Here is a 23,792-nt window from a genome sequence, read left to right on the forward strand (position 1 = left end):
CAAAGAATACAGGGAAAGTCCAACCCCGGTACAAACAATGTGGCAGCTTGCAATACTGAGGGACCTTGTCCAGACGTCAGTGAAAGCGAACACCCAGGTGCAGCAAGCAATTAATGGCCAATGGGACGCTGGCCTCCAGAGTCAGAGCAACACTGCACGGAAACAGGCCCTTCAGCCCAATCAGTCCTAGCCGACCATGGTGCCCTCCCAGCTAGTCCCAACTGCCCACATCTGGCCCTCCAGTCCTTTCCCATCCATGTACTTATCCAAATGTTATGTTTACTGCAAGAGGATTTGAGTATCGGAGGAAAGAGTCACAGAATCACAGTGCAGGAGGCCATTCAGCCCATTGAGTCTGTACCGAGTCTTTGACGGAGCGTCCTGCTCTATCCCTGTGAACCCCACACATTTACCCGGCTAATCCCCCTAATCCACACATCCTGGGACACTAAGGGACAATTTAGCATGGCCAATCCCACCTAACCTACACATCTTTGGACACTGAGGGGCAATTTAGCATGGCCAATCCATCTAACCCACACATCTTTGGACACTAAGGGCAATTTAGCATGGCCAATCCACCTAACCCACACATCTTTGGACACTAAGGGGCAATTTAGCATGGCCAATCCACCTAACCTACACATCTTTGGACACTAAGGGGCAATTTAGCATGGCCAATCCACCTAACCCACACATCTTTGGACACTAAGGGGCAATTTAGCACGGCCAATCCACCTAACGTGCACATCTTTGGACACTAAGGGGCAATTTAGCACGGCCAATCCCCCTAACTTACACATCTTTGGACACTAAGGAGCAATTTAGCATGGCCAATCCACCTAACCTGCACATCTTTGGACACGAAGGGGCAATTTAGCATGGCCAATCCCCCTAACCTACACATCTTTGGACACTAAGGGACAATTTAGCATGGCCAATCCACCTAACCCACACATCCTTGGACTGTGGGAGGCAACTGGAACACCCAGAGGAAATCCTCGCAGAACACGGAAAGAACATGCAAACTCCACACCTGAGGCTGGAATTGAACCTGGGTCCCTGGCGCTGTGAGGCAGCAGTGCCAACCACAGGAAGAGTTGCTGCAATTGTGCGGAGCCCTGGTGATAACACTGCACCCAAAGTACAGGCGGCATGGTGACACAGTGGTTAGCACTGCTGCCTCACAGCGCCAGGGACCTGGGTTTGATTCCCGGCTTGGGGTCACTGTCTGTGCGGAGTTTGCACGTTCTCCCCGTGTCTGCGTGGGTTTTCCTCCGGGTGCTCCGGTTTCCTCCCAGTCTGGAAGGCCTGCTGGTTAGGGTGCATTGACCCGAACAGGCGCCGGAGTGTGAATTTCACAGTAGCTTCATTGCAGTGTTAATGTAAGCCTTACTTGTGACAAATAAATAAACTTTTAAGTCTTGGGTACAGTTTTGGTCTCCTTACCGAACAATAAACCTGCCACAAAGGAAGTGCAATGTGTTCACTGGACTGATCCTTGGGATGGTGCATTGTCCTGTGGGGAGATTGAGGAGACTGGGCCTGGAGTCTCTGGAGTTTAGAAGAATGCGGGGTGACCCGGTGAAGAATATAAAATTCTCACAGACTAGACGCAGGATGTTTCTCTGGCTGGGACGGAGGGGTGTGTGTGTGGATCTAGAACAAGGGGACACAGTCTGAGAATAAGAGACGGCCAATTTAGGACTGAGATGAGGAGGAATTTCTTCAGTCAGGTGGTGGTAAATCTTTGGAATTCTCTACTCCTGAAGGCTGTGTAGGCTCAATATAGTTAAGGATGTTCAAGACAGAGGTCGACAGATTTCTGGATATTGAAGATATTGAGAGATGGGAGTAGTGCGGAAAGTTGAGCTAGAAGATCAAAGCAGGCTCACGGGGCTGAATGGCCTACTCCATTCCTTCATGGGATGTGGGCGTCGCTGGCTGGGTCAGCATTTATTGGCCATCCCTAGTTGTCATTCAGGTGAGCTGCCTTCTTGTACCCGCTGCAGTACGTATGGCGTAGGTAACACCCACAGTGCCGTTAGGGAGGGAGTTCCAGAATATTGACCCAGAGACAGTGAAGGAACGGCCAATGTATATTTCCAAGTCAGGATGATCAGTGACTTGGAGGGGAACCTCCAGGTGGTGGTGTTCCCAGGTTTCTGCTGCTCTTACCCTACTAGATGGCAGAGGTCGTGGGTTTGGCAGGTGCTGTCGAAGGAGCTTCGGAGATCCTGGCACTCAGGCCCACGCAGCCTCACTGATCCCGGGGCTCCTGCCTGACCAGCCCGGAGATGCCGGGACCAGCCCCCCTGCAAATTCCCAATCACTCGCCAATTGGCAGCCAAGCCTTCAGTTGCCTGGGCGTTAAATTCTAATTTCCTCATTTACCACTGGAAGGATGGTGTGAGCAGATCAATCATAACTTTCAAAAGGGAATTGGATGAATTCCTTGAAGCAAAGGAAAGTTCGAGGGCTTTCAGGTAGGCAGAGGGATCTGGGCGTACATGCCCACCGATCACTGAAAGTGGCAATGCAGGTGGAGAGGGTAGTCAAGAAGGCATACAACATGCTTGCCTTCATCGGCCGGGGCACTGAGTTTAAAAATTAGCAGGTCATGCTGCAGCTGTACAGAACCTTAGTTGAGCCTCATTTGAAAGATTGCGTTCAATTCTGGTCACCACACTACCAGAAGGATGTGGAGGCTTTGGAGAGGGTACAGAAGAGGTTTAGAAACATAGAAAAACTACAGCACAAACAGGCCCTTCGGCCCACAAATTGTGCCGAACACGTCCCTACCTTCTAGACCTACCTATAACCCTCCATCCTATTAAGTCCCATGTACTCATCCAGGAGTCTCTTAAAAGACCCTATTGAGTTCGCCTCCACCACCACTGACGGCAGCCGATTCCACTCGCCCACCACCCTCTGTGCGAAAAACTTCCCCCTAACATTTCCCCTGTACCTACCCGCCCCAGCACCTTAAACCTGTGTCCTCTCGTAGCAGCCATTTCCACCCTGGGAAAAAGCCTCTGAGAGTCCACCCGATCTATGCCTCTCAACGTCTTATACACCTCTATTAGGTCTCCTCTCATCCTACGTCTCTCCAAGGAGAAAAGACCGAGCTCCCTCAGCCTATCCTCATAAGGCATGCCACTCAATCCAGGCAACATCCTTGTAAATCTCCTCTGCACCCTTTCAATCTTTTCCACATCCTTCCTGTAATGAGGCGACCAGAACTGAGCACAGTACTCCAAGTGGGGTGTGACGAGGGTTTACCCGGATGTTGCCTGGTAAGGAGGGTATTATCTATGAGGAGAGGTTGGAGAAACTCGGTTTGTTCTCAGGGGCACCCTGATAGAGGTCCACAAGATTATGAGTGGCATGGACAGAGTGGATAGTCAGAAGCTTTGTCCCAATGTGGAAAAATCAAGTACTAGGGGACGTAGGATTAAGGCGCGTGGGGAAAAGTTTAGAGGAGGTGTACGAGGTAAGTTTTTTTTAAACAGAGGATAGTGAATGTCTGGAACGCGCTGCCCAGGGAGGTGGTGGGAGCAGGTACAATAGCGGCACTTGAGGGGTATCTAGACGAATATGGCAGCACGGTGGCACAGTGATTAGCACTGCTACCTCCCAGCGCCGGGTTCGATACCCGACTCGGGTCACTGTCTGCGTGGAGTCTGCACATTCTCCCCGTGTCTGCGTGGGTTTCCTCCGGGTGCTCCGGTTTCCTCCAAGGATGTGCGGGTTAGGTTGATTGGCCGTGCTACATCGCCCCTCAGTGTCAGGGGGTTAGTAGGGTAAATAAGTACGGTTATGGGGATGGGGGCCTGGGTGGGATTGTGGTCGGTGCAGACTCGATGGGCCGAATGGCCTCCTTTTGCACTGTAGGGATTCTATGAATAGATGAATGGGAATGGAAGGGTACGGACTCTAAGTGCGTACGGTTTTAGTTGAGGCGCAGGCTTGGAGGGCCGAAGGGCCTGTTCCTGTGCTGTATTTTTCTTGGCTCTTTGACTTTAGGTGGAAGAGCTGGGCGCGCGGTTGCATTGGAAATAATGAGATAGATCCAGAGCCAGCACTGGCACAATGGGCCAACAGTGCAGTGCAATTCGACAATTCTATAATCCCATTTCACCTCTCTGATCACAAACGTACAAGAAAACAATCGCTCCAATTTGCGTGAGGATGTGAATGATTTGAGCGTGGAAAACGCACTGCAGATACACAAGGAAAGGACTGTTGTTACTGGGATTTACATCCAGTGTAACGCGAGTGGAAAGATTTCACACACACACACACTGACTGTTCGAACTGACACCGCTCTGAACTGACCGAACTGACAATTATACAGCCTGTCCTCTCCCCAACTTGCTGCCTGCCCACAGAAAGCATTTTGTTCTCAGGGTACAGAGTGCGGCTTATGGCCCTGAACTCTCAGCTCACGTGTTCACAGCGCATCGGTGGGGATTCGTGAAGCTGAATTCAACCAACTGTGGGCCGGAGACCGGGAACAACGGCAAGAACAGCCACTGGAGTTTCGCAAAAGCCTGGCTAGTTCGCAGATACCCCTCATCCACAGACAATCAAAAGAAGCAGAAGTAGGCCATTCAGCCCATCGAGTCTGTTCCATCATTTAATGAGATCGTGGCTAATGTGCGGCCTAACTCCATACATCTGCCTTTGGCCCGTATCCCTCAATATCTTTGCTTTAACAGAAACTCATCTATCACAGATTTAAAGGCAGCAACTGATCTAGCATCGACTGCCTCTTGTGGAAGAGGGTCCCACACCTCTACCACCCTTTGTGTGTCCCTCAACATCTCTCCTGGACGATCTGTCCCTAATTTTTAGACTATGTCCCCCTAGTTCTAGAATCTCCAATCAATGAAAATAGTTTATATTGATCTACCCTATCTTTTCCTGTTAGTATCTTGGGAGACTTCGAGTGGATCACCCCATGATGACCTTCTAAGTTTGAGAGAAAACAGGTCTAATTTGTGTAATCTCTCATAATTAAACCCTTGAAGTCCAGGTATCATAGAGACAGAGGTTTACACAGCATGGAAACAGGCCCTTCGGCCCAACTTGTTCATGCCGCTCCTTTTTTTAAAAAAAAACCACTAAGCTAGTTCCAACTGCCCGCGTTTGGCCCATATCCCTCTGTACCCATCTTACCCATGTAACTGTCTAAATGCTTTTAAAAGATAACATTGTACCCGCCTCTACTACTGCCTCTGGCAGCTCGTCCCAGACACTCACCACCCTCTGTGTGAAAAAATTGCCCCTCTGGACCCTTTTGTATCTCTCCCCTCACCTTAAACCTATGTCCTCTAGTTTTAGACTCCCCTACCTTTGGGAAAAGATATTGACTATCTAACTGATCTGTGTCCCTCATTATTTTATAGACCTCTATAAGATCACCCCTCAGCCTTCTACACCCCAGAGAAGAAAGTCCCAGTCGATCCAGCCTCCCCTTATAACTCAAACCATCAAATTCTTGTAAATCTACGCTGCACTCCCTCCAAGGCCAATACATCCTTCCCAAGGTGTGGTGCCCAGATCTGCTCCAGGGGTCTAACCAGGGTTTTGTATAGCCATAGCATAACTTCTGCCTCGTTATATTCCACTACTCGAGATACCGGGCGGCACGGTGGGTTAGCACTGCTGCCTCACAGCGCCAGGGACCCGGGTTCGATTCCCGGCTTGGGTCACTGTCTGTGTGGACTTTACACGTTCTCCCCGTGTCTGCTTGGGTTTCCTCCCACAGTCCAAACATGTGCGGGTTAGGTGCATTGGCCATGCTTGATTGCCACTTAGTGTCCTGAGATGCGTAGGTTAGGGGGATTAGTGGAAAAGAAGTGGGGTGACGGGGATAGGGCCTGGGTGGGATTGTTATTGGTGCAGGCTCAATGGGCCGAATGGCCTCCTTCTGCACTGTAGGGATTCTATGATTCTCTGATAAAGACCAACATTCCATAAGCTTCTTATTTTCTGCACCTGTTGGTGGTTATTTAAAGCTCGATGCACTTGAACCCCCCCAAGTCTCTTTGAACATTTAGCAAGATCATAGAGGATGAGAATTGTGGCCTGTTGCCCATAATTCCTCATTCCCTTGTCGATCAAAAATCTAACTCCGCCTTGAATATTTGCAACGAGCCGGCCTCTGCTGAGTGAGAAAATTCAACAGACTAACAACTCCCCAAGAGAAGAAATTCTTCCCCATATCTGTCTAAAATAGGAGCCCCCTCAACCCCCAAGAGGAAATCACTCCATCCTCAGAATTTTATATACCTCTAACTCCAGTCCCACATGGTAGACTTTTAAATGATCTTATAGGTGCCCTGGTGAAGCACTCGACTATCCAGGTTAGCCAGGACTCACCAGCACCATTCACCACCAAGTGGTGATGAAGCATGACGTAGGAGGAGATAGCAGCCACATCAGGGCGAGGGCAGAGAGAATTAACCTGCTCAACAGCTTGTCCTGGGTGTAGTAAACAGCAATTCAGAAGGAAATGAAACTGAAAGCCACTTCCTACAAGTAAAATTAACTTGACCCTGAACACTGAAGTTTACATCAGATACAGTGTACCAGGATTACAGAGAGTGTGCAAAATGGTCAAAACAGCCAACAATCCGAGACCTGGTCCCTTTGGGACCATAGAATCCCCACAGTGCAAAAAGAGGCCATTTGGTCCATTGCCTCTGCACCGACTCAGAAAGAGCAATTTACCCAGGCCCAACCCCCCTAGTCCCAGACATTAACCATGGCAAACCCACCTAACCCACACATCTTTGGACACTAAGGGGCAATTTAGCATGGCAAACCCACCTAACCCACACATCTTTGGACACTAAGGGGCAATTTAGCATGGCAAACCCACCTAACCTACACATCTTTGGACACTAAGGGGCAATTTAGCATGGCCAATCACCCTAACCTGCACGTCTTTGGACACTAAGGGGCAATTTAGCACGGCCAATCCCCCTAACCTGCACATCTTTGGACACTAAGGGGCAATTTAGCATGGCCAATCCCCCTAACCCGCACATCTTTGGACACTAAGGGGCAATTTAGCATGGCCAATCCCCCTAACCCGCACATCTTTGGACACTAAGGGGCAATTTAGCATGGCCAATCCACCTAACGTGCACATCTTTGGACACTAAGGGGCAATTTAGCATGGCAAACCCACCTAACCTACACATCTTTGGACACTAAGGGGCAATTTAGCATGGCAAACCGACCTAACCTACACATCTTTGGACACTAAGGGGCAATTTAGCATGGCAAACCCACCTAACCTACACATCTTTGGACACTAAGGGGCAATTTAGCATGGCAAACCGACCTAACCTACACATCTTTGGACACTAAGGGGCAATTTAGCATGGCCAATCCACCTAACCTGCACATCTTTGGACACCAAGGGACAATTTAGCATGGCCAATCCACCTAACCTGCACATCTTTGAACACTAAGAGGCAATTTGGCATGGCCAATCCCCCTAACCTGCAGGTATTTGGACACTAAGGGGCAATTTAGCATGGCCAATCCACCTAACCTACACATCTTTGGACACTAAGGGGCAATTTAGCATGGCCAATCCACCTAACCTGCACATCTTTGGACTGCGGAAGGAAACCCACGCAGACACGGGGAGAACGTGCAAACTCCACACAGACAGTGACCCGAGGCCGGACTCGAACCCGGGTCCCTGGTGCCATGAGGCAGCAGCGCTAACCCAGTGTGCCACCCATACCTGCAAGAAGCACAAGGGCAGAATCCTGATGGCTACAGGACCATCACTGGTGCCAGTCCTTTCACTGAATTACACGGCATAGGAGGCCATTCGGCTCATGGCGCCCGTGCTGGTTCTTTGAAGAAACAATCCATTAAGTCCCATTCGCTGCTTTCCCCACCCCCTCAACCCCCTTTCCAGGCAGTGTATTCCAGATCAAAGCAACTTACCTGTTGAAATTTCGCACCATTCCCCCCCCCCACCCCTGGTGATTATTTTGCCAATTACCTTACATCTGTCCCCTCTGGTTACGAACCCCTAACCACATCCATCGCACCCCCAAACCAAACAGAAACAGATTCTCCTTATTTACTCGATAAAAACTCTCGACTAAATCGCCCCTTCTCTGCCCCAGGGAGAACGCTCCCAGCTTCTCCAGTCTCTCCACATTAACTGAACTCCCTCATCACTGGGACTAGTCTGGTAAATCTCCTCTGCACCTTCTCCAAGGCCGTGACATCTCTCCCAACAGAACCGGACACAACGCTCCAGCTGAAACCTAACCAGTCATATATAACTAAAAGGGTTTAGGGATATAAACCTGCTTGTTTTCGTACACTGCCACCATTTATAAAGCCAGTTGTTTTAAAAATAGAAGCACGAGGAGGCCATTCGGCCCTTCGAGCCCCTGCTCCCCCACTCATTTTGATCCTGGCTGATCAAATTCCCTGATCCCCCCTCTTCCCCCCCATATCCCTCCAGCCCCAAGAGCGATATCTAATTCCTTCTTGAAATCACACAACGTTTTGGCCTCAACTACTTTCTGTGGGAATGAATTGCACACATTCACCACCCTCTGGGTGAAGAAACTTCTCCTCACCTTAGTCCCAGAAGGTTTACCCCTTGTCCTCAAACTATGACCCCTAGTTCTGGACTCCCCCACCATCGGGAACATTCTTTCCGAATCCACCCTGTCTAACCCTGTTAGAATTAAGTTTATCTTGAGGTTCTCCCTCTCACTCTTCTAAACGCCAGTGAATATATGAATATAAGAACTAGGAGCAGGAGTAGGCCACCTAGCCCCTCAAGCCTGCTCCGCCATTCAATAAGATCATGGCTGATCTGATAGTGGGTTCAGTTCCACTTACCCGCCCGCTCCCCATAACCCGTAATTCCCTTATTGACTAAAAACCTATCTATCTGTGACTTAATATAATCCTAACCAACTTAGTCTCTCCTCATATGAGAGACCCACCATCCCAGGAATCAGCCTGGTAAAGCTTCACTGCACTCCCTCTATAACAAGGACATCCTTCCTCAGATAAGGAGACCAAAACTGCACACAATGCTCCAGATGTGGCCTCACCAACCCCCTGTACAATTGCAACAGAACCTCCCTATCCCTCTACCCCTTTCTCCTGCCACCTTCCAAAGAATGATCATCGAGTCATAGAGGTTTACAGCATGGAAACAGGCCCTTCGGCCCAACTTGTCCATGCCGCCCTTTTTTTAAAAACCCCTAAGCTAATCCCAATTTCCCGCATTTGGCCCATATCCCTCTATACCCGTCGTACCCATGTAACTATCTAAATGTTTTTCAAAAGACAAAATTATACCCGCCTCTACTACTACCTCTGGCAGCTTGTTCCAGACACTCACCACCCTCTGTGTGAAAACATTACCCCTCTGGACACTTTTGTAACTCTCCCCTCTCACCTTAAACCTCTGCCCTCTAGTTTTAGACTCCCCTACCTTTGGGGAAAAGATATTGACTATCTAGCTGATCTGTGCCCCTCATTATCTTATAGACCTCTATAAGGTCACCCCTCAGCCTCCTACGCTCCAGAGAAAAAAGTCCCAGTCTATCCAGCCTCTCCTTGTAACTCAAACCATCAAGTCCCGGTAGCATCCTAGTAAATCTTTTCTGCACTCTTTCTAGTTTAGTAATATCCTTTCTATAATAGGGATTACATGAACGGTGCACATGAACTCCTTGGTGTGTCCACACTCTACCCAATTATATCATATCGACGTTCTGCCATTATGTTCACTTTGGGGGTGAAACGTTAGCAGTATGGTTGAATAAAGTGTAATGGATGAAGTGAAATATTCCCTCAAGTCTCAGTTCAGTGGGCAGCATTCCCCCTCTCAACAGGAAGGCCACAAGTCCAAATAAAAACAAAACAAAACTGCAAATACTCAGCAGGTCCAGCAGCATCTGTGGAGAGAGGGAGAAACAGAGTTAACGTTGCAGGTCTGTGGCCTTTCATTAGAACTGAAGAAAGATAGGGGGGGGGGAAGAGGAGAGGCGGGGAAGGACTGGACAGGGTGGAGGGCAGGAGAGATTCACTAACAAAAGAGCTCACAATGCAGAAGCAAAAGAGGGTGGTAATGGATATAGTAAAGGAACTGCCATACAGTGCGAGCGGCTCTATCGCAGCCACCTGAACGCAACACGTGGAAACAAGCCAACAACAACAGCTCAAAAAGCGCACACAGAACAGGCAGACATTCTGGTCTAAAGTTGCTGAGAGTCCAGAGGGCTGTGGAGTGCCAAGCTGGAAGACGAAGCACAGTTCCTCGAGCTTGTGTCGAGTTTCAGCGCAACACCACAGCAGGTCAAGGACAGAGGGGTCAGAGTGGGAGCAGAACGGAGACTTAGAATGGGTCGGTTAGGGTGCATTGGCCGTGTTAAATTCTCCCTCAGTGTAACGGGGCGACACGGTGGCAGAGTGGTCAGCGCTGCTGCTTCACAGCGCCAGGGACCTGGGTTCGATTCCCGGCTTGGGGTCACTGTCTGTGTGGAGTTTGCACATTCTCCTCGTGTCTGCGCGGGTTTCCTCCGGGTGCTCCGGTTTCCTCCCACAGTCCAAAGATGTGCGGGTTAGGTTGATTGGCCGTGCTAAAATTGCCCCTTAGTGTCCTGAGATGCGTAGGTTAGAGGGATTGGCGGGTAAATGTGTAGGGATATGGGGATAGGGCCTGGGTGGGATTCTGGTCGGTGCAGACTCGATGGGCCAGATGGCCTCTTTCTGCACTGCAGGGTTTCTATAAACCCAAACAGGTGCCGGAGTGTGGCGACTAGGGGATTTTCACAGTAACTTCATTGCAGTGTTAATGTAAGCCTATTTGTGACACTAATAAAAAAGTGATAGGAAGTTCAGGGTCATAAATGCTGACAGACTAAACAAAGGTGTTCCACAGCGTGATCACCCCAGCTTCATCTCGTCTCCCCAGTGTAGAGGGGACCAGATCACAAATGGCGCATACTAACCCGAAAGAGTTACATGAAAATGGCTGTTTGATTTGAAAGGAGTGTCCGGGCCTTGAAAGGCAAGAAGGGGGGGGAGGTAGGGGGTCACTGGCAAGGAAAGGGATGTCAGGGTTAACTGGTGGGTGGGACCTGGGTGCTGAGGGGAGAACGGTCCCTTCGGAATGCTGAACGTGGGCGGCAGCGAGGAAACTGCTGGAGCAAGGAAAATGATCCGGTGAAAACGGAGGGGTGAAAGATGAGGAACAAGAGGAACCCTATCATGGTTCAGGGATAGAGGGGAAGGAACGAGAAAAGCAGAAATGGCTCAGATCACACAGTTGGGGATCCGCAGTTCAGGAAAAGGGAAGAGACATCGGGATTGTCCGAAGATGTGCAGGTTAGGCGGATTGGCCACACTAAATTGCCCCTTGGTGTCAGGGGGACTAGCTAGGGTAAACGCACGGGGTTATGGGGATAGGGCCTGGGTGGCATTATGGTTAGAGTAGACTCGATGGGCCGAATGGCCTCCTTCTGCACTGTGGGGATTCTATGATCGCTGGTCTGGAAGGTTACATCTTCACAAGAGATGGAGAAAGTGGAAAATGGAATGGGGTCCTTACAGGAAGTAGGAAGTGAAGGAGTCTCTTAGAATCCCTCCAGCACAGAAAGAGGCCAATCGGCCCATCGAGTCTGCACCGACCACAATCCCACCCGGGCCCTACCCCCATATCCCTACATATTTACCCACTAATCCCTCTAACCTACTCATCTCAGGACACTAAGGGGCAATTTTAGCACGGCCAATCAACCTAACCCGCACATCTTTGGATTGTGGGAGGAAACCGGAGCACCCGGAGGAAACCCAGGCAGACACGGGGAGAACGTGCAGACTCCACACAGACAGTGACCCAAGCCGGGAATCGAACCCAGGTCCCTGGCGCTGTGAGGCGGCAGTGCTAACCCACTGTGCCACCCCTGCCCACAGTGAGGACGAAATGGTCAGGGCCAGGAGACTGTTGAAGTAACGTACAGAATCGGGGGGGGGGGGGGGAAGAGAGAGAGAGAGAGAGAATGGACATCGGGAAGATCAAGGTTAGTGGGGCAGAAACAGAGCGGGCCAACCACTACAATCTTGCTTATGGATTTTGGAAAAGCAGGAGGAAGTGGGCTGTTCAGGGTCGGAGGACTATGAGGTTGGAGGCTATGGAAGGGACAATTCCACTGGATATGAGGTCAGTGGTAGCCCTGGACACAATGGTTTGGCAGCGGGGTCACGGTCTAGGGTGGAGATGGGAGAAAGTGTCGGGAAGTTGAGCAGAGGTCAGCACGCCAGCCAACAATAATGCCACCCTTGTGTCAGCAAGTTTGATGACAACATTAGGATCGGATCTGAGAGAATGGAGTGCAGCAAGTTCAGAGGGAGAGGGGTCAGAGTGAGTGAGAGGGGCAGTGAAATTGAGGTGACTGATGTCACGTCCACTCCAGAGACTCAAGACTATGAAACTTGACACTCCAGTGCGGTTCTGAGGAGGTGCCATCTTTCAAATGAAATGTGAAATCAAGACTCCATCAGTCCTCCCAGGTTCACGTCAAAGAACCAACGACTCTATTCAAAGAGGGGAGACCTACCCAGAGTCCAAGTCTTAGCCCACAACCAACCTCACTAAAAGCAGCGGATCTGGTCCTCACATTCCTGTCTGTGGGAGCTTGCTGTGCACAAACTAGCCGCCCTCGTTTCCCACATTACGACAGTGGCTAAACTTGAAAAAGTACTTCACTGAATGTAAACCACTCTGGAGGTCATTAGGAGTGCTGTACATCTTTGGAATTCTCTGGCCCAGAGGGCTGCTGATGTTCTGTTGAGTGCATTCAAGACGACAATCATTCGAATTTTGAATACTGCGGGAATCAGATGGGATAATGAGGTTGGTACTGATATGCTAAGGTGGCAGCTGTGTTAGAACTGCATCATTTGAAGCAGTATCAAGAACACCCAGCTTCCCACACCGCCATCGCAGGAATGGATATGGGAATTAAGGACTTTAAAACCAGTTTTAGCTGCCAATATAATTTGCTTTGTGAGATGAGAGTGGGAAAATATTTGATTCTCTATACCAATCACTATACAGTGCTCAGCCCAAACCATAACATTAGTACAAGAGGCAAGATCTCAGAACAGGCACAGGGGAAAGATGTGATCCCTGAAACCATAAGGCTTACACAGTTGAAATGTGTACTAAGAACAAAGAACAATACAGCACAGGAACAGGCCCTTCGGCCCTCCAAGCCTGCGCCGCTCGTGTGCCCAACTGGACCATTCTTTTGTATCCCTCTATTCCCAGTCTCTTCATGTGGTTATCTAGATAAGTCTTAAACGATCCCAGCATGTCCGCCTCAATCACCTTGCTTGGCAGCGCATTCCAGGCCCCCAGCACAGTGGGTTAGCACTGCTGCCTCACAGCGCCAGGGACCTGGGTTCGATTCCAGCTTGGGTCACTGTCTGTGCGGAGTTTGCACGTTCTCCCCGTGTCTGCCTGGGTTTCCTCCGGGTGCTCCGGTTTCCTCCCTCAGTCCGAAAGATGCGCTGGTTAGGTGCATTGGCCGTGCTAAATTCTCCCTCAGTGTTACCCGAACAGGCGACATGGGGATTTTCACAGTAACTCCATTGCAGCGTTAACATAAGCCTACTTGTGACTCTAATAAATAAAACTTTAAACCCAACAGGTTTGGAAGAGGACCTCAGAGTGTAACGGCAGAGGGGCAACAAGGTCTCCAGTCTATGGGTTAAGGAGCAGCAGCTGGTTCTGCGTGGGTTTCCTCCCACAGTCCAAAGACATGCGGGTTAGGTTGATTGGTCATTGCTAAGTTACTCCTTGGTGTCCCAGGATGCGTAGGTTAGAGGGATTAGCAGGGTGAATAGGTGGGGTTGTGGGGATAGGGCCTGGGGCGGGATTGTTTGTTGGTGCAGACTCGATGGGCCGAATGGCCTCCTTCTGCGCTGTAAGGATTCTATGGTTTCTAAGAGTGTCTGAAAGACAAAAGGAGAGCTTCGTTCAGCTTCCTCGACTGAGTCTATTTTAGGAACTAAGCTTTGCCAAAAGAATGTATGAATCACAGCATTCCGACAGCCACACTGGAACAGTCACCAAGGTGGGTGAAACCATCCAGCTCATCTCCCCCATTCAAACCCCTCCTCATTCGCCAAGGATAAAAACTACTTCGAGTAAAGCCAGGCTCATGAAGAAGATTTGATACGATCCGACTCGCATCCTTCTGAAATGTTCTAAACCTCTTTTTCATCACCATCCGGGTAAGATGATGGGACATGTGCCAAATGGGTTGGGGGGGGAAGAGTGTCAGCTTCACACAACGCTCCTTTGCGGACAGATGAATGGAGGCCAATCTGTGAGGGATTCGGGCTCTGCCACAAGCGTCGCCGTTATCAGGTGTCCCTGCGGGTTGGTGACGGTGCCTGTTGCCACCAACTGATCGTCACGGCGATACACAGTGGCATCCTATCCCCCTGTCATGGAATGGAATGGAATGCCTACAGTGGAGGAGGTGATTCGGCCCATCGAGCCTGCACCGACAACAATCCCACCCAGGCCCGATCCCCGTAACCCCACATATTTACCCTGCTAATCTCCCTGACACTAAGGGGCAATTTAGCATATCCAATCCCCCTAACTTGTACATCTTTGGACACCAAGGGGCAATTTAGCATGGCCAATCCACCTAACCCGCACATCTTTGGACTGTGGGAGGAAACTCACACAGACACGGGGGGGAGAACGTGCAGAGGACTCCACACAGACAGTGACCCAAGCCGAGAACTGAACCCGGGTCCCTGGCGCTGTGAGGCAGCAGTGCTAACCCACTGTGCCACCCATGTCGTCAGCTAGCATCGCCCAGGTGTGAAAGTCAATGCTTCGGGCCTTCATGGCATGCTCGCAAGCATCCTCGAAGCAGAGCTTAGAGCAGCTTCTGGCTACCTGACCACACAGAAAATCCTCGGGTATCTGTCTGAATTGCCTCCTGTGAATGCACCCGAATCAGTAAAGTCACCCCTGCTTGCTAAGTGCCAACAGATTTGTCTTGGAGAGGACGGTCACAATCAGAATGTTTTGTCCTTCCGCCAGATGCCTAGAACACGCCACAAACAGCAAAGACAAAGCTCTTGCTAGGTCTCCTTTCTTGAGCCGTTCACGTTTCAGCCATGCAACATGCCGAGAATGCCGGTCTCACACACCAGAATCTCCATCCTCAGAGCCAGCTTGATGTTACTCCGTGCACGCAAGACCATAAGATATAGGAGTAGAATTAGGCCACTCGGCCCATTGAGTCTGCTCCACCATTTAATCATGGCTGATATTTTTCTCATCCCCAATCTCCTGCCTTTTCCCCATAACCCCTGATCCCCTTATTGATCAAGAACCTATCTATCTCTGTCTTAAAGACACTCAATGACCCGGCCTCCACAGCCTTCTGCGGCAAAGAGTTCCACAGATTCATCACTCTCTGGCTGAAGAAATTCCTCCTCATCTCTGTTTTAAAGGATCGTCCCTTTAGCCTGAGGTTGTGCCCTCTGGTTCTAGTTTTTCCTACTAGTGGAAACATCCTCTCCACGTCCAGTCTATCCAGGCCTCGCAGTATCCTGTAAGTTTCAATAACATCCCCCCCTCATCCTTCTAAACTCCATCGAGTACAGACCCAGAGTCCTCAACCGTTCCTCATACGACAAGCTCTTCATTCCAGGGATCATTCTTGTGAACCTCCTCTGGACCCTTTCCAAGGCCAGCACATCCTTCCTCAGATACGGGGCCCAAGGCTGCTCACAATACTCCAAATGGGGTCTGACCAGAGCCTTATCCAGCCTCAGAAGTACATCCCTGCTCTTGTATTCTAGCCCCCTCGTTTTGAGAGTCGAACAAATGCAAGAACTGCTTTCCCCTCTGCGTCTATCCTGTCTGCTTGAAACAGACGCTGCCTACGTTTCAGAGTCTCCTTCCTCTGTGCAAGTCCAGGTCAGCACGGACATCGCAAACATTGGAAATGGCCCAACTGGTGCGTTCGAATTGGATTGACACGTGCAATCCCATAGTCGGGGAAAACGGGAGTTCGGAAAACTGGTCACTACCAGAGACACAAACATATCCACTCCCTTTTATATCCTGCAGTCTGAAAGACGTGCTGGTTAGGTGCTAAATTCTCCCTCAGTGTTACCCGAACAGGCACCGGAGTGTGGCGACTAGGGGGATTTTCACAGTAACTTCATTGCAGTATTAATGTAAGCCTACTTGTGACACTAGTAACTAAACTTTAAAAACTTTTAAACAATTCTGTTGGATGAGCTGTGCAATTCCCAGCATTCCCCCTTGCAAATTTCCATTCTGCGCCATTCCAACGTGGTTTCTACAAGAATGGCTTGACCAGACACTTCAGGAACAGGTGGTGGTCAGTCATCACCCTCGAGCCTTAGCCCTGCTGCCTCACAGCACCAGGGACTCGGGTTCGATTCCCGGCTTGGGTCACTGTCTGCGTGGAGTCTACACGTTCTCCCCCGTGTCTGCGCGGGTTTCCTCCGGGTGCTCCGGTTTCCTCCCACACTCCAAAGAGGTGTGTAGGTTAGGTGGATTGGCCGTGCTAAATTGCCCCTTAGTGTCCCGGGACGCGTAGGTTGGAGGGATCAGCGGGGTAAATAGGTGGGGTCACGGGGATAGGGTCTGGGTGGGACTGTTGTCGGTGCAGACTCAATGGGCCAAATGGTCTCCTTCTACACTGTAGGGGTTTCTACGAAGATCATGGCTGATTCTGGATCCAAACTCCATTTACCCATCTTCGTTCTATATACGTTAGAACCACAGCTAGTCAAGGGTACAATTAATTTCAGATTTAAAATGATCGCATGAGCCTGGCATCCAAAGGTTTTTTGTGGGAGACTTCCACATCTCTACCACCGTTTGTTTGTGTGAAGGAATGTTTCCCGGCTTCTCTCCAGAATGGCCAGGCTCTGATTCTGAGGTTCTGCTCCATCCCCCACTCTGGATTCTCAGCAATCAAAGTTTCTATCAATTTCTTTCAAAATCCTAAAAAGCGGAATGATTAAGAAACTAATGTTTTGATTTGCGAATTACAGCAAGGTTAGTACAAATACATAGAAACATAGAGGATAGGAGCAGGAGGAGGCCATTCGGCCCTTCGAGCCTGCTCCGCCAGTCATCACCGTCATGGCTGATCATCCAACTCAATAGCCTCATCCTGCTTTCTCCCCATAACCTTGGATCCCGTTCGCCCCCCAGTGCGATATCCAGCCGCCTCTTGAATACACAGCATTTAAGCAGGACTAATGGAAGTGTTATTCTCTGCTCAAAATGTCAGAACATCCAGAGACAACTTCAAGTTTGAGTTTATTTATTAGTCACAAGTAGGCTTACATTAACACTGCAATGAAGTTACTGTGAAAATCCCTTGGTTGCCGCACTCTGGCGCCTGTTCGGGAACACTGAGGGAGAATTTAGCACGGCCAATCCACCTAATGTACACATCTTTGGACACTAAGGAACAATTTAGCACGGCCAATCCCCCTAACCTGCACATCTTTGGACACTAAGGGGCAATTTAGCACGGCAAACCCACCTAACCTGCACATCTTTGAACTGTGGGAGGAAACCAGAGCACCCGGAGGAAACCCACGCAGACAATGACCCAAGCCAGGAATTGAACCTGGGTCCCTGGTGCTGTGAGGCAGCAGTGCTGACCTCTGTGCCACCGTGCCGCATTCTGGTCAAGCAGTGTATATGGATGTCAAGTAGAACACTGCCAGCTCCGTCACACGTGTCCACACGGCACACAGGTGTGTTCGAACAGCTTCTCAAGCACACATTTCAGGAAAGGCAGCTTGTAATGCCCCACACGCATCCGTCTTTGAGCCACACTAGCCTGGAACACAACCAGGTGATTCGCTCCGAAGAACTTTTAACAATGTTGTGCGCTATGCTAACACAGCTTTGGAATAGGGGACATCCTGGAGCACCCCATGCTCTGGGGAAGCAGCAGGACTCTGCACAACCTGGCCCAAACATTTGGCTCGTGAGGAAGTATCTTTGTCTTAAAAAGGAGGCCATTTGGCCCTTCGAGTCTGCACTGAGTACAATCCCACCCAGGCCGTATTCCCATAACCCCACATATTTACCCTGCTAATTCCCTGACACAAGAGTCAATTTATTACGGCCAATCCACCTAACCCGCACATCTTTCAGACTGTGGGAGAAAACCAGAGCACCCGGAGGAATCCCACGCAGACACAGGGAGCTCCACACGGACAGTGATCCGAGGCCGGAATTGAACCTGGGTCCCTGACGTTGTGAGGCAGCAGTGCTAGCCGCTGCGCCACCTTAAATAATGCGGTAATGAGAAGATCAGCTGTTGGTTGAGGAATAAAGATCGGCCCAGGTCACTGAGAAGTGACCGAGGGATTTTTACAAGGGGGCAGGCTCGTTTCAACATCTCATCAGAAAGAAGTGCCTCTGACACTGCACCGTTCCCTCAGTGCGGAAGCTAAGAGTGCTGTCAACTGAGCCAAGACCCGAGTGCGCAAACTGACGGATCCTCTAAACCTTGCAACAATCCCAGACAAGGGATTCTAACAACGGAACGGGCAAAATCAGTCTCCTGAAAACAGTGGTGCCCCTTGGCCCATCCTGTTCAACAGGACATTGAAAAACGACACCCCATTAGCATACCTAAGGCTGCTGTGGTTACAACCAGTAGCTTCTGAACCACTTGACCCGAGAATCCCTACAATACAGGAGGAGGCCATAATCGAGACTGCACTGACAACAATCCTATCCAGGCCCTATCCCTGTAACCCCCATGTGTACTTACCCTCCTAATCCCCCTGACTAACCTACACATCTTTGGACACGAAGGGGCAATTTAGCATGGCCAATCCAGCTGACCTGCACGGTGGCACAGTGGGTTAGCACTGCTGCCTCACAGCGCCAGGGACTCGGGTCACTGTGTGTGGGGAATTTGCAAGTTTTCCTCTTGTCTTCGTGGGTTTCCTCCGGATGCTCCGGTTTCCCCCCACAGTCTAAAGATGTGCGGGTTAGGTTGATTGGCCATGCTAACTTGACCCTAGTGTCAGGGCGATTAGCAGAGTAAAGTTAAGTTTATTTATTAGTCACAAGCAAGGCTGACATTAACACTGCAATGAAGTTACTGAGAAATTCACCTCGTCGCCACATTCCAGCGCCTGTTCAAGTCAACGCACCTAACCAGCACATCTTTGGACTGTGGGAGGAAACCGGAGCACCGGGGGAAACCCAAGCAGACACGGGGAGAACGTGCAAACGCCACACAGACAGTGACCCAAGCCAGGAGTTGAACTCGGGTCCCTGGCACTGTGCTAACCACTGTGCCGCTTTACCATATATGTTGGGTTATAGGAACAGGGCCTGGGTGGGATTGTGGTCAGTGCAGACTCAATGGGCCAAATGGCCTCCTTCTGCACTGTACTGATACGATGATTCTATCTTTGGACACCGAGGGGCAATTTAGCATGGTTAATCCACCTAACCTACACATCTTTGGACACCGAGGGGCAATTTAGCATGGCCAATCCCCCTAATGTACACATCTTTGGACACTATGGGGCAATTTACCTTGGTTAATCCATCTAACCTACACATCTTTGGACACTAAGGGACAATTTAGCATGGCCAATCCCCCTAACGTACACATCTTTGGACACTATGGGGCAATTTACCTTGGTTAATCCATCTAACCTACACATCTTTGGACAATGAGGGGCAATTTAGCACAGCCAATCCACCTGAGCTGCATGGTGGCACAGTGGTTAGCAGTGCTGCCTCACAGCGCCTGGGACCTGGGTTCGATTCCAAAAAAAAGACTATTAAAAAAAAACATAGCATGGCCAATCTACCTAACCTGCACATCTTTGGACACCATGGGGCAATTTACCATGGTTAATCCACCTAACTGCACTGTAGGGTTTCTATGATAACCTGCGCAACTTTGGGTTAATCCTCCTAACCTACACATCTTTGGACACTGAGGGGCAATTTAGTATGGCCCATCTACCTAACCTACACACCTTTGGACACTAAGGCAATTTAGCATGGCCAGTCCACCTAACCTGCACACCTTTGGGTTAATCCACGAAACCTACACATCTTTGGACACCATGGGGCAATTTACCATGGTTAATCCACCGAACCTGCACATCTTTGGGGTTAATCCACCGAACCTGCACATCTTTGGACACTGAAGGGCAACTTAGCATGGCCAATCCCGCTAACCTGTTTCTGGAGACCATGCTACCATTAAAAAAAGACACATATTGGGTCATTTCTTTTTGTACGCTGTCGGACAAGTCAGACCACCGTGCCAAGTGGGGGGATAGAGAGCTGATTTGGGGGGGGGGGGGGGGAATAAGTGAGTTTTTAAACCGTAAACCAAACCCGCCGAGACTATCTTGTAACCCATTAGAAAATCTGAAACCCCCTCCTCGTCCCCAGAAAGACAGCAAACGAACCCCCAGAGTGTTTAATCGTCTCTCACACCTCCCAAAATTAAAAAAAGTTTTGTCCCTTTGTTTTTCTCTTGCTTTGAGAAATTAAAAGTTTTGTCCCTTTGTTTTGCTCTTGCTTTGAGAAATTAAAAGTTTTGCCTGTCTCTCTTTAGAGTTAATCATGATCAATTTAAATTCATCCCAAGTTTGTTTTCCCTTTTCTTTTGTCAAGAAGATTAAATCAGGCAGGAAATTAGTTTCAGCCCAAAGGAGAATAAAATGTTACGACATCTTTTTGGGGCTGGGGTGGATTTTTTGGGTGAATTTTGATGTTTGTAAAAGGTTGGAGGGGATTTTAAAACATTTTTTAAATACTAATTAAATAATTAAGTGTTTTAAACATTATTTTTAGACTTTTAAAGCAGATTTAGACCAGATTATTGTTGCTCAAGAGCTTCCCTCAGGATTCACTCGCCTCCATTTTATCCCCACAGAGGGAGGGGGAGCATTTCCACAACATTTATTATTATTATTTAAACAAAACACTCAAAGATAAGATAAGCCCAGCCAGGCCTTCGGGCCACTTACTCAGGTGGCGGGAATGGCGTCGTCCGACCGATGAGCCGCCGATCCGGAGGGTGCGGGCAGGGCAGGCTTTCAGCGGGCTTTCCTGCCGGGGCCATGCCGGCCGCGCGGTGCCCGACCCCGGGCGCCCCCTTACGACAGTCCGAGGCTTGGCCCGAGCGCCGAATTTTTCGACGAGGGCTGAGGGGAAATGACGGCCGGCGTGGGGAAAGGGGGCCCGTCGAAGTAGGTTGGAACGGGCTGGTCTGGGGCGGCCCAAAGCCGTTGCGGGGCGGCCCGGCCGTCGACGGAGAGGCCGCCCGCTGAGGCGAGGAGGGGGGGGGGGGGGAAGCTTCCGGTGAGCGCGGCCTAAGGCCGCGGGGCCCTCTCGCTCGCCCCGCGCGCGCGCGCACACAGCGCAGCTCGAACCGCTTTCTCCTCACTCTCTGCATCTCTCGCCAAAGCTCGGGGCTCCCCGCCCCCCTCCCCTTCTCGGAAGCGCTCGGGTATTTCCGGTCCGCCGGAAATTAATGCATGCAAAGCAGCCGAGCGGCGCCAGCGCGGCGCGGGCCCCGCCCCCCGGCCGCCCCGCCGACCAATCGGCCGCGCTGCGGCTGCCTCATCTGCATGCGGCGGCCTTCCGGCCCCTGCGCGGGCCGCCCGGCGAGCCCGCGGCCGCCTGAAATCTATAAAAGGCGGCGCGCAAGCGGGAGAGCCTTCAGATGCGCTTTGAGCGCACCCGGTGCAGGAGGAAAAAAAAGGGAGGGGAGAGAGAGCCGGGCTGGGGTGGGTGGTTAGAGTTAAAACACTCCTGAGAGGCACCTTTCAGTCGATGCCAGTCTTTGCTTATGAAAAGTAGGGGTTTTAATAGCTGGGTTTTTTTAAAAAGGGGGTTTGTTTTCTTTCCCCCCACCCCACCACCCCCCTTCACTGACGAGACGCCGCTTGACTGCTGGGAGTTTGAACCATGCAAGGACCTCCTTCCGGAGACAGCGCATGCCCACTGCGCACCATCAAAAGAGTCCAGTTTGGTATCTTGAGTCCAGATGAAATGGTATGTGGCTGGACCTTCTTAATATACATTTTTTTTTCTCTGGCTAGGTAGAATAATTTAACACCCTTTTTAAGCTTTAATGCAATTGCAAATTGCTCTCTTGACCAATGCATTCTGCCCCTATTGTATGTAAGAACTTTTTGCTCAACTTGGCTAAAGTTTTCTCTCCCCCCACCTGACTTCTTTCTCTTGGGCCAGTAATACTACCTTGTCAGGGCTTTTGATTATGTTTGCAGGATAGAGCTGTGAAGAAGGCCTATAGTGTGTTAGCTTTTATTGATGTGGAGATGCCGGCATTGGACTGGGGTAAACACAGTAAGAAGTCTCACAACAGCAGGTTAAAGTCCAACAGGTTTATTTGGTTTTTGCTACCAAATAAATGGATTCCTGATCGGTAAGGGAATTGGGGGTTATGGGGGGCAGGTGGGTAAGTGGAACTGATCCACTTCAGAACAGCCATGATCTTGAATGGTGGGGCAGGCTCCAGGGGCTAGATGGCCTACTGCTCCTATTTCTTATGTTCTTATGACAGTAATTCTATTTGAAATTTGTCATTATGGTATTTGCTACCAAATAAACCTGTTGGACTTTAACCTGGTGTTGTGAGACTTCTTACTTAGCTTTTATTAACAGGGGGTTGGAGTTTAAGAGCCGTGGGGTTATGCTGCAACTGTACAGGACCTTGGTGAGACCACATTTGGAATATTGTGTGCAGTTCTGGTCACCTCGCTATAGGAAGGATGTGGAAGCGCTGGAAAGAGTGCAGAGGAGATTTACCAGGATGCTGCCTGGTTTGGAGGGTAGGTCTCATGAGGAAAGGTTGAGGGAGCTAGGGCTGTTCTCTCTGGAGCGGAGGAGGCTGAGGGGAGACTTAATAGAGGTTTATAGAATGATGAAGGGGATAGATAGAGTGGATGTTCAAAGACTATTTCCTTGGGTGGATGGAGCTATTACAAGGGGGCATAACTATAGGGTTCGTGGTGGGAGATATAGGAAGGATATCAGAGGTAGGTTCTTTACGCAGAGAGTGGTTGGGGTGTGGAATGGACTGCCTGCAGTGATAGTGGAGTCAGACACTTTAGGAACATTTAAGCGGTTATTGGATGGGCACATGGAGCACACCAGGATGATAGGGAGTGGGATAGCTTGATCTTGGTTTCAGATAAAGCTCGGCACAACATTGTGGGCCGAAGGGCCTGTTCTGTGCTGTTATGTTCTATGTACACACTACTTTCCCTTTTTCCTTGGGACAGGTTAGGTCGGTCTATATCGCAAGGGGGATAGAATATAAAAGCAGGGATGTCTTGCTGCATCTGTACAGGGCATTGGTGAGGCCGCAGCTGGAATACTGTGTGCAGTTTTGGTCCCCTTATTTGCGGAAGGATATATTGGCCTTGGAGGGAGTGCAGAGAAGGTTCACCAGGTTGATACCAGAGATGAGGGGTGTTGATTATGAGGAGAGACTGAGCAGATTGGGTTTGTATTCATTGGAATTTAGAAGGCTGAGGGGGGATCTTATCGAGACCTATAAGATAATGAAGGGGCTGGATAGGGTAGAGGTGGAGAGATTCTTTCCACTTGGAAAGGAAACTAGAACTAGAGGGCACAGCCTCAAAATAAAGGGGGGTCAGTTTAGGACAGA

At 50.0% G+C, this 23,792-nt stretch overlaps 2 protein-coding genes and 1 long non-coding RNA gene across 3 annotated transcripts in view; 2 read left to right on the plus strand and 1 right to left on the minus strand.

The window, feature by feature from the left end:
- The window catches only part of LOC144481712 (uncharacterized), a 240,640-nt gene that overhangs the window by 49,892 nt on the left and 166,956 nt on the right, over positions 1 to 23,792 (plus strand). The window lies entirely within an intron of this gene.
- LOC144481727 (uncharacterized) lies at positions 8,960 to 21,424 on the minus strand. Its single transcript, XR_013495762.1, has 3 exons — positions 21,121 to 21,424; positions 12,660 to 12,899; positions 8,960 to 9,965 (listed from the first exon to the last, which is right to left on the minus strand). It is a non-coding gene; the product is annotated as an uncharacterized LOC144481727 (long non-coding RNA).
- Positions 21,841 to 23,792, plus strand: part of LOC144481616 (DNA-directed RNA polymerase II subunit RPB1-like) — a 43,252-nt gene continuing 41,300 nt past the window's right edge. Inside the window, exon 1 of the mRNA XM_078200754.1 lies at positions 21,841 to 22,150. Within this exon, the coding sequence (XP_078056880.1) occupies positions 22,064 to 22,150 (87 nt within the window). The 5' untranslated portion in view covers positions 21,841 to 22,063. The remainder of the gene's footprint in view (positions 22,151 to 23,792) is intronic.

This window comes from Mustelus asterias, chromosome 31 (genome assembly GCF_964213995.1).
Source record: "Mustelus asterias chromosome 31, sMusAst1.hap1.1, whole genome shotgun sequence".
In the NCBI taxonomy this organism is placed as follows: domain Eukaryota; kingdom Metazoa; phylum Chordata; class Chondrichthyes; order Carcharhiniformes; family Triakidae; genus Mustelus; species Mustelus asterias.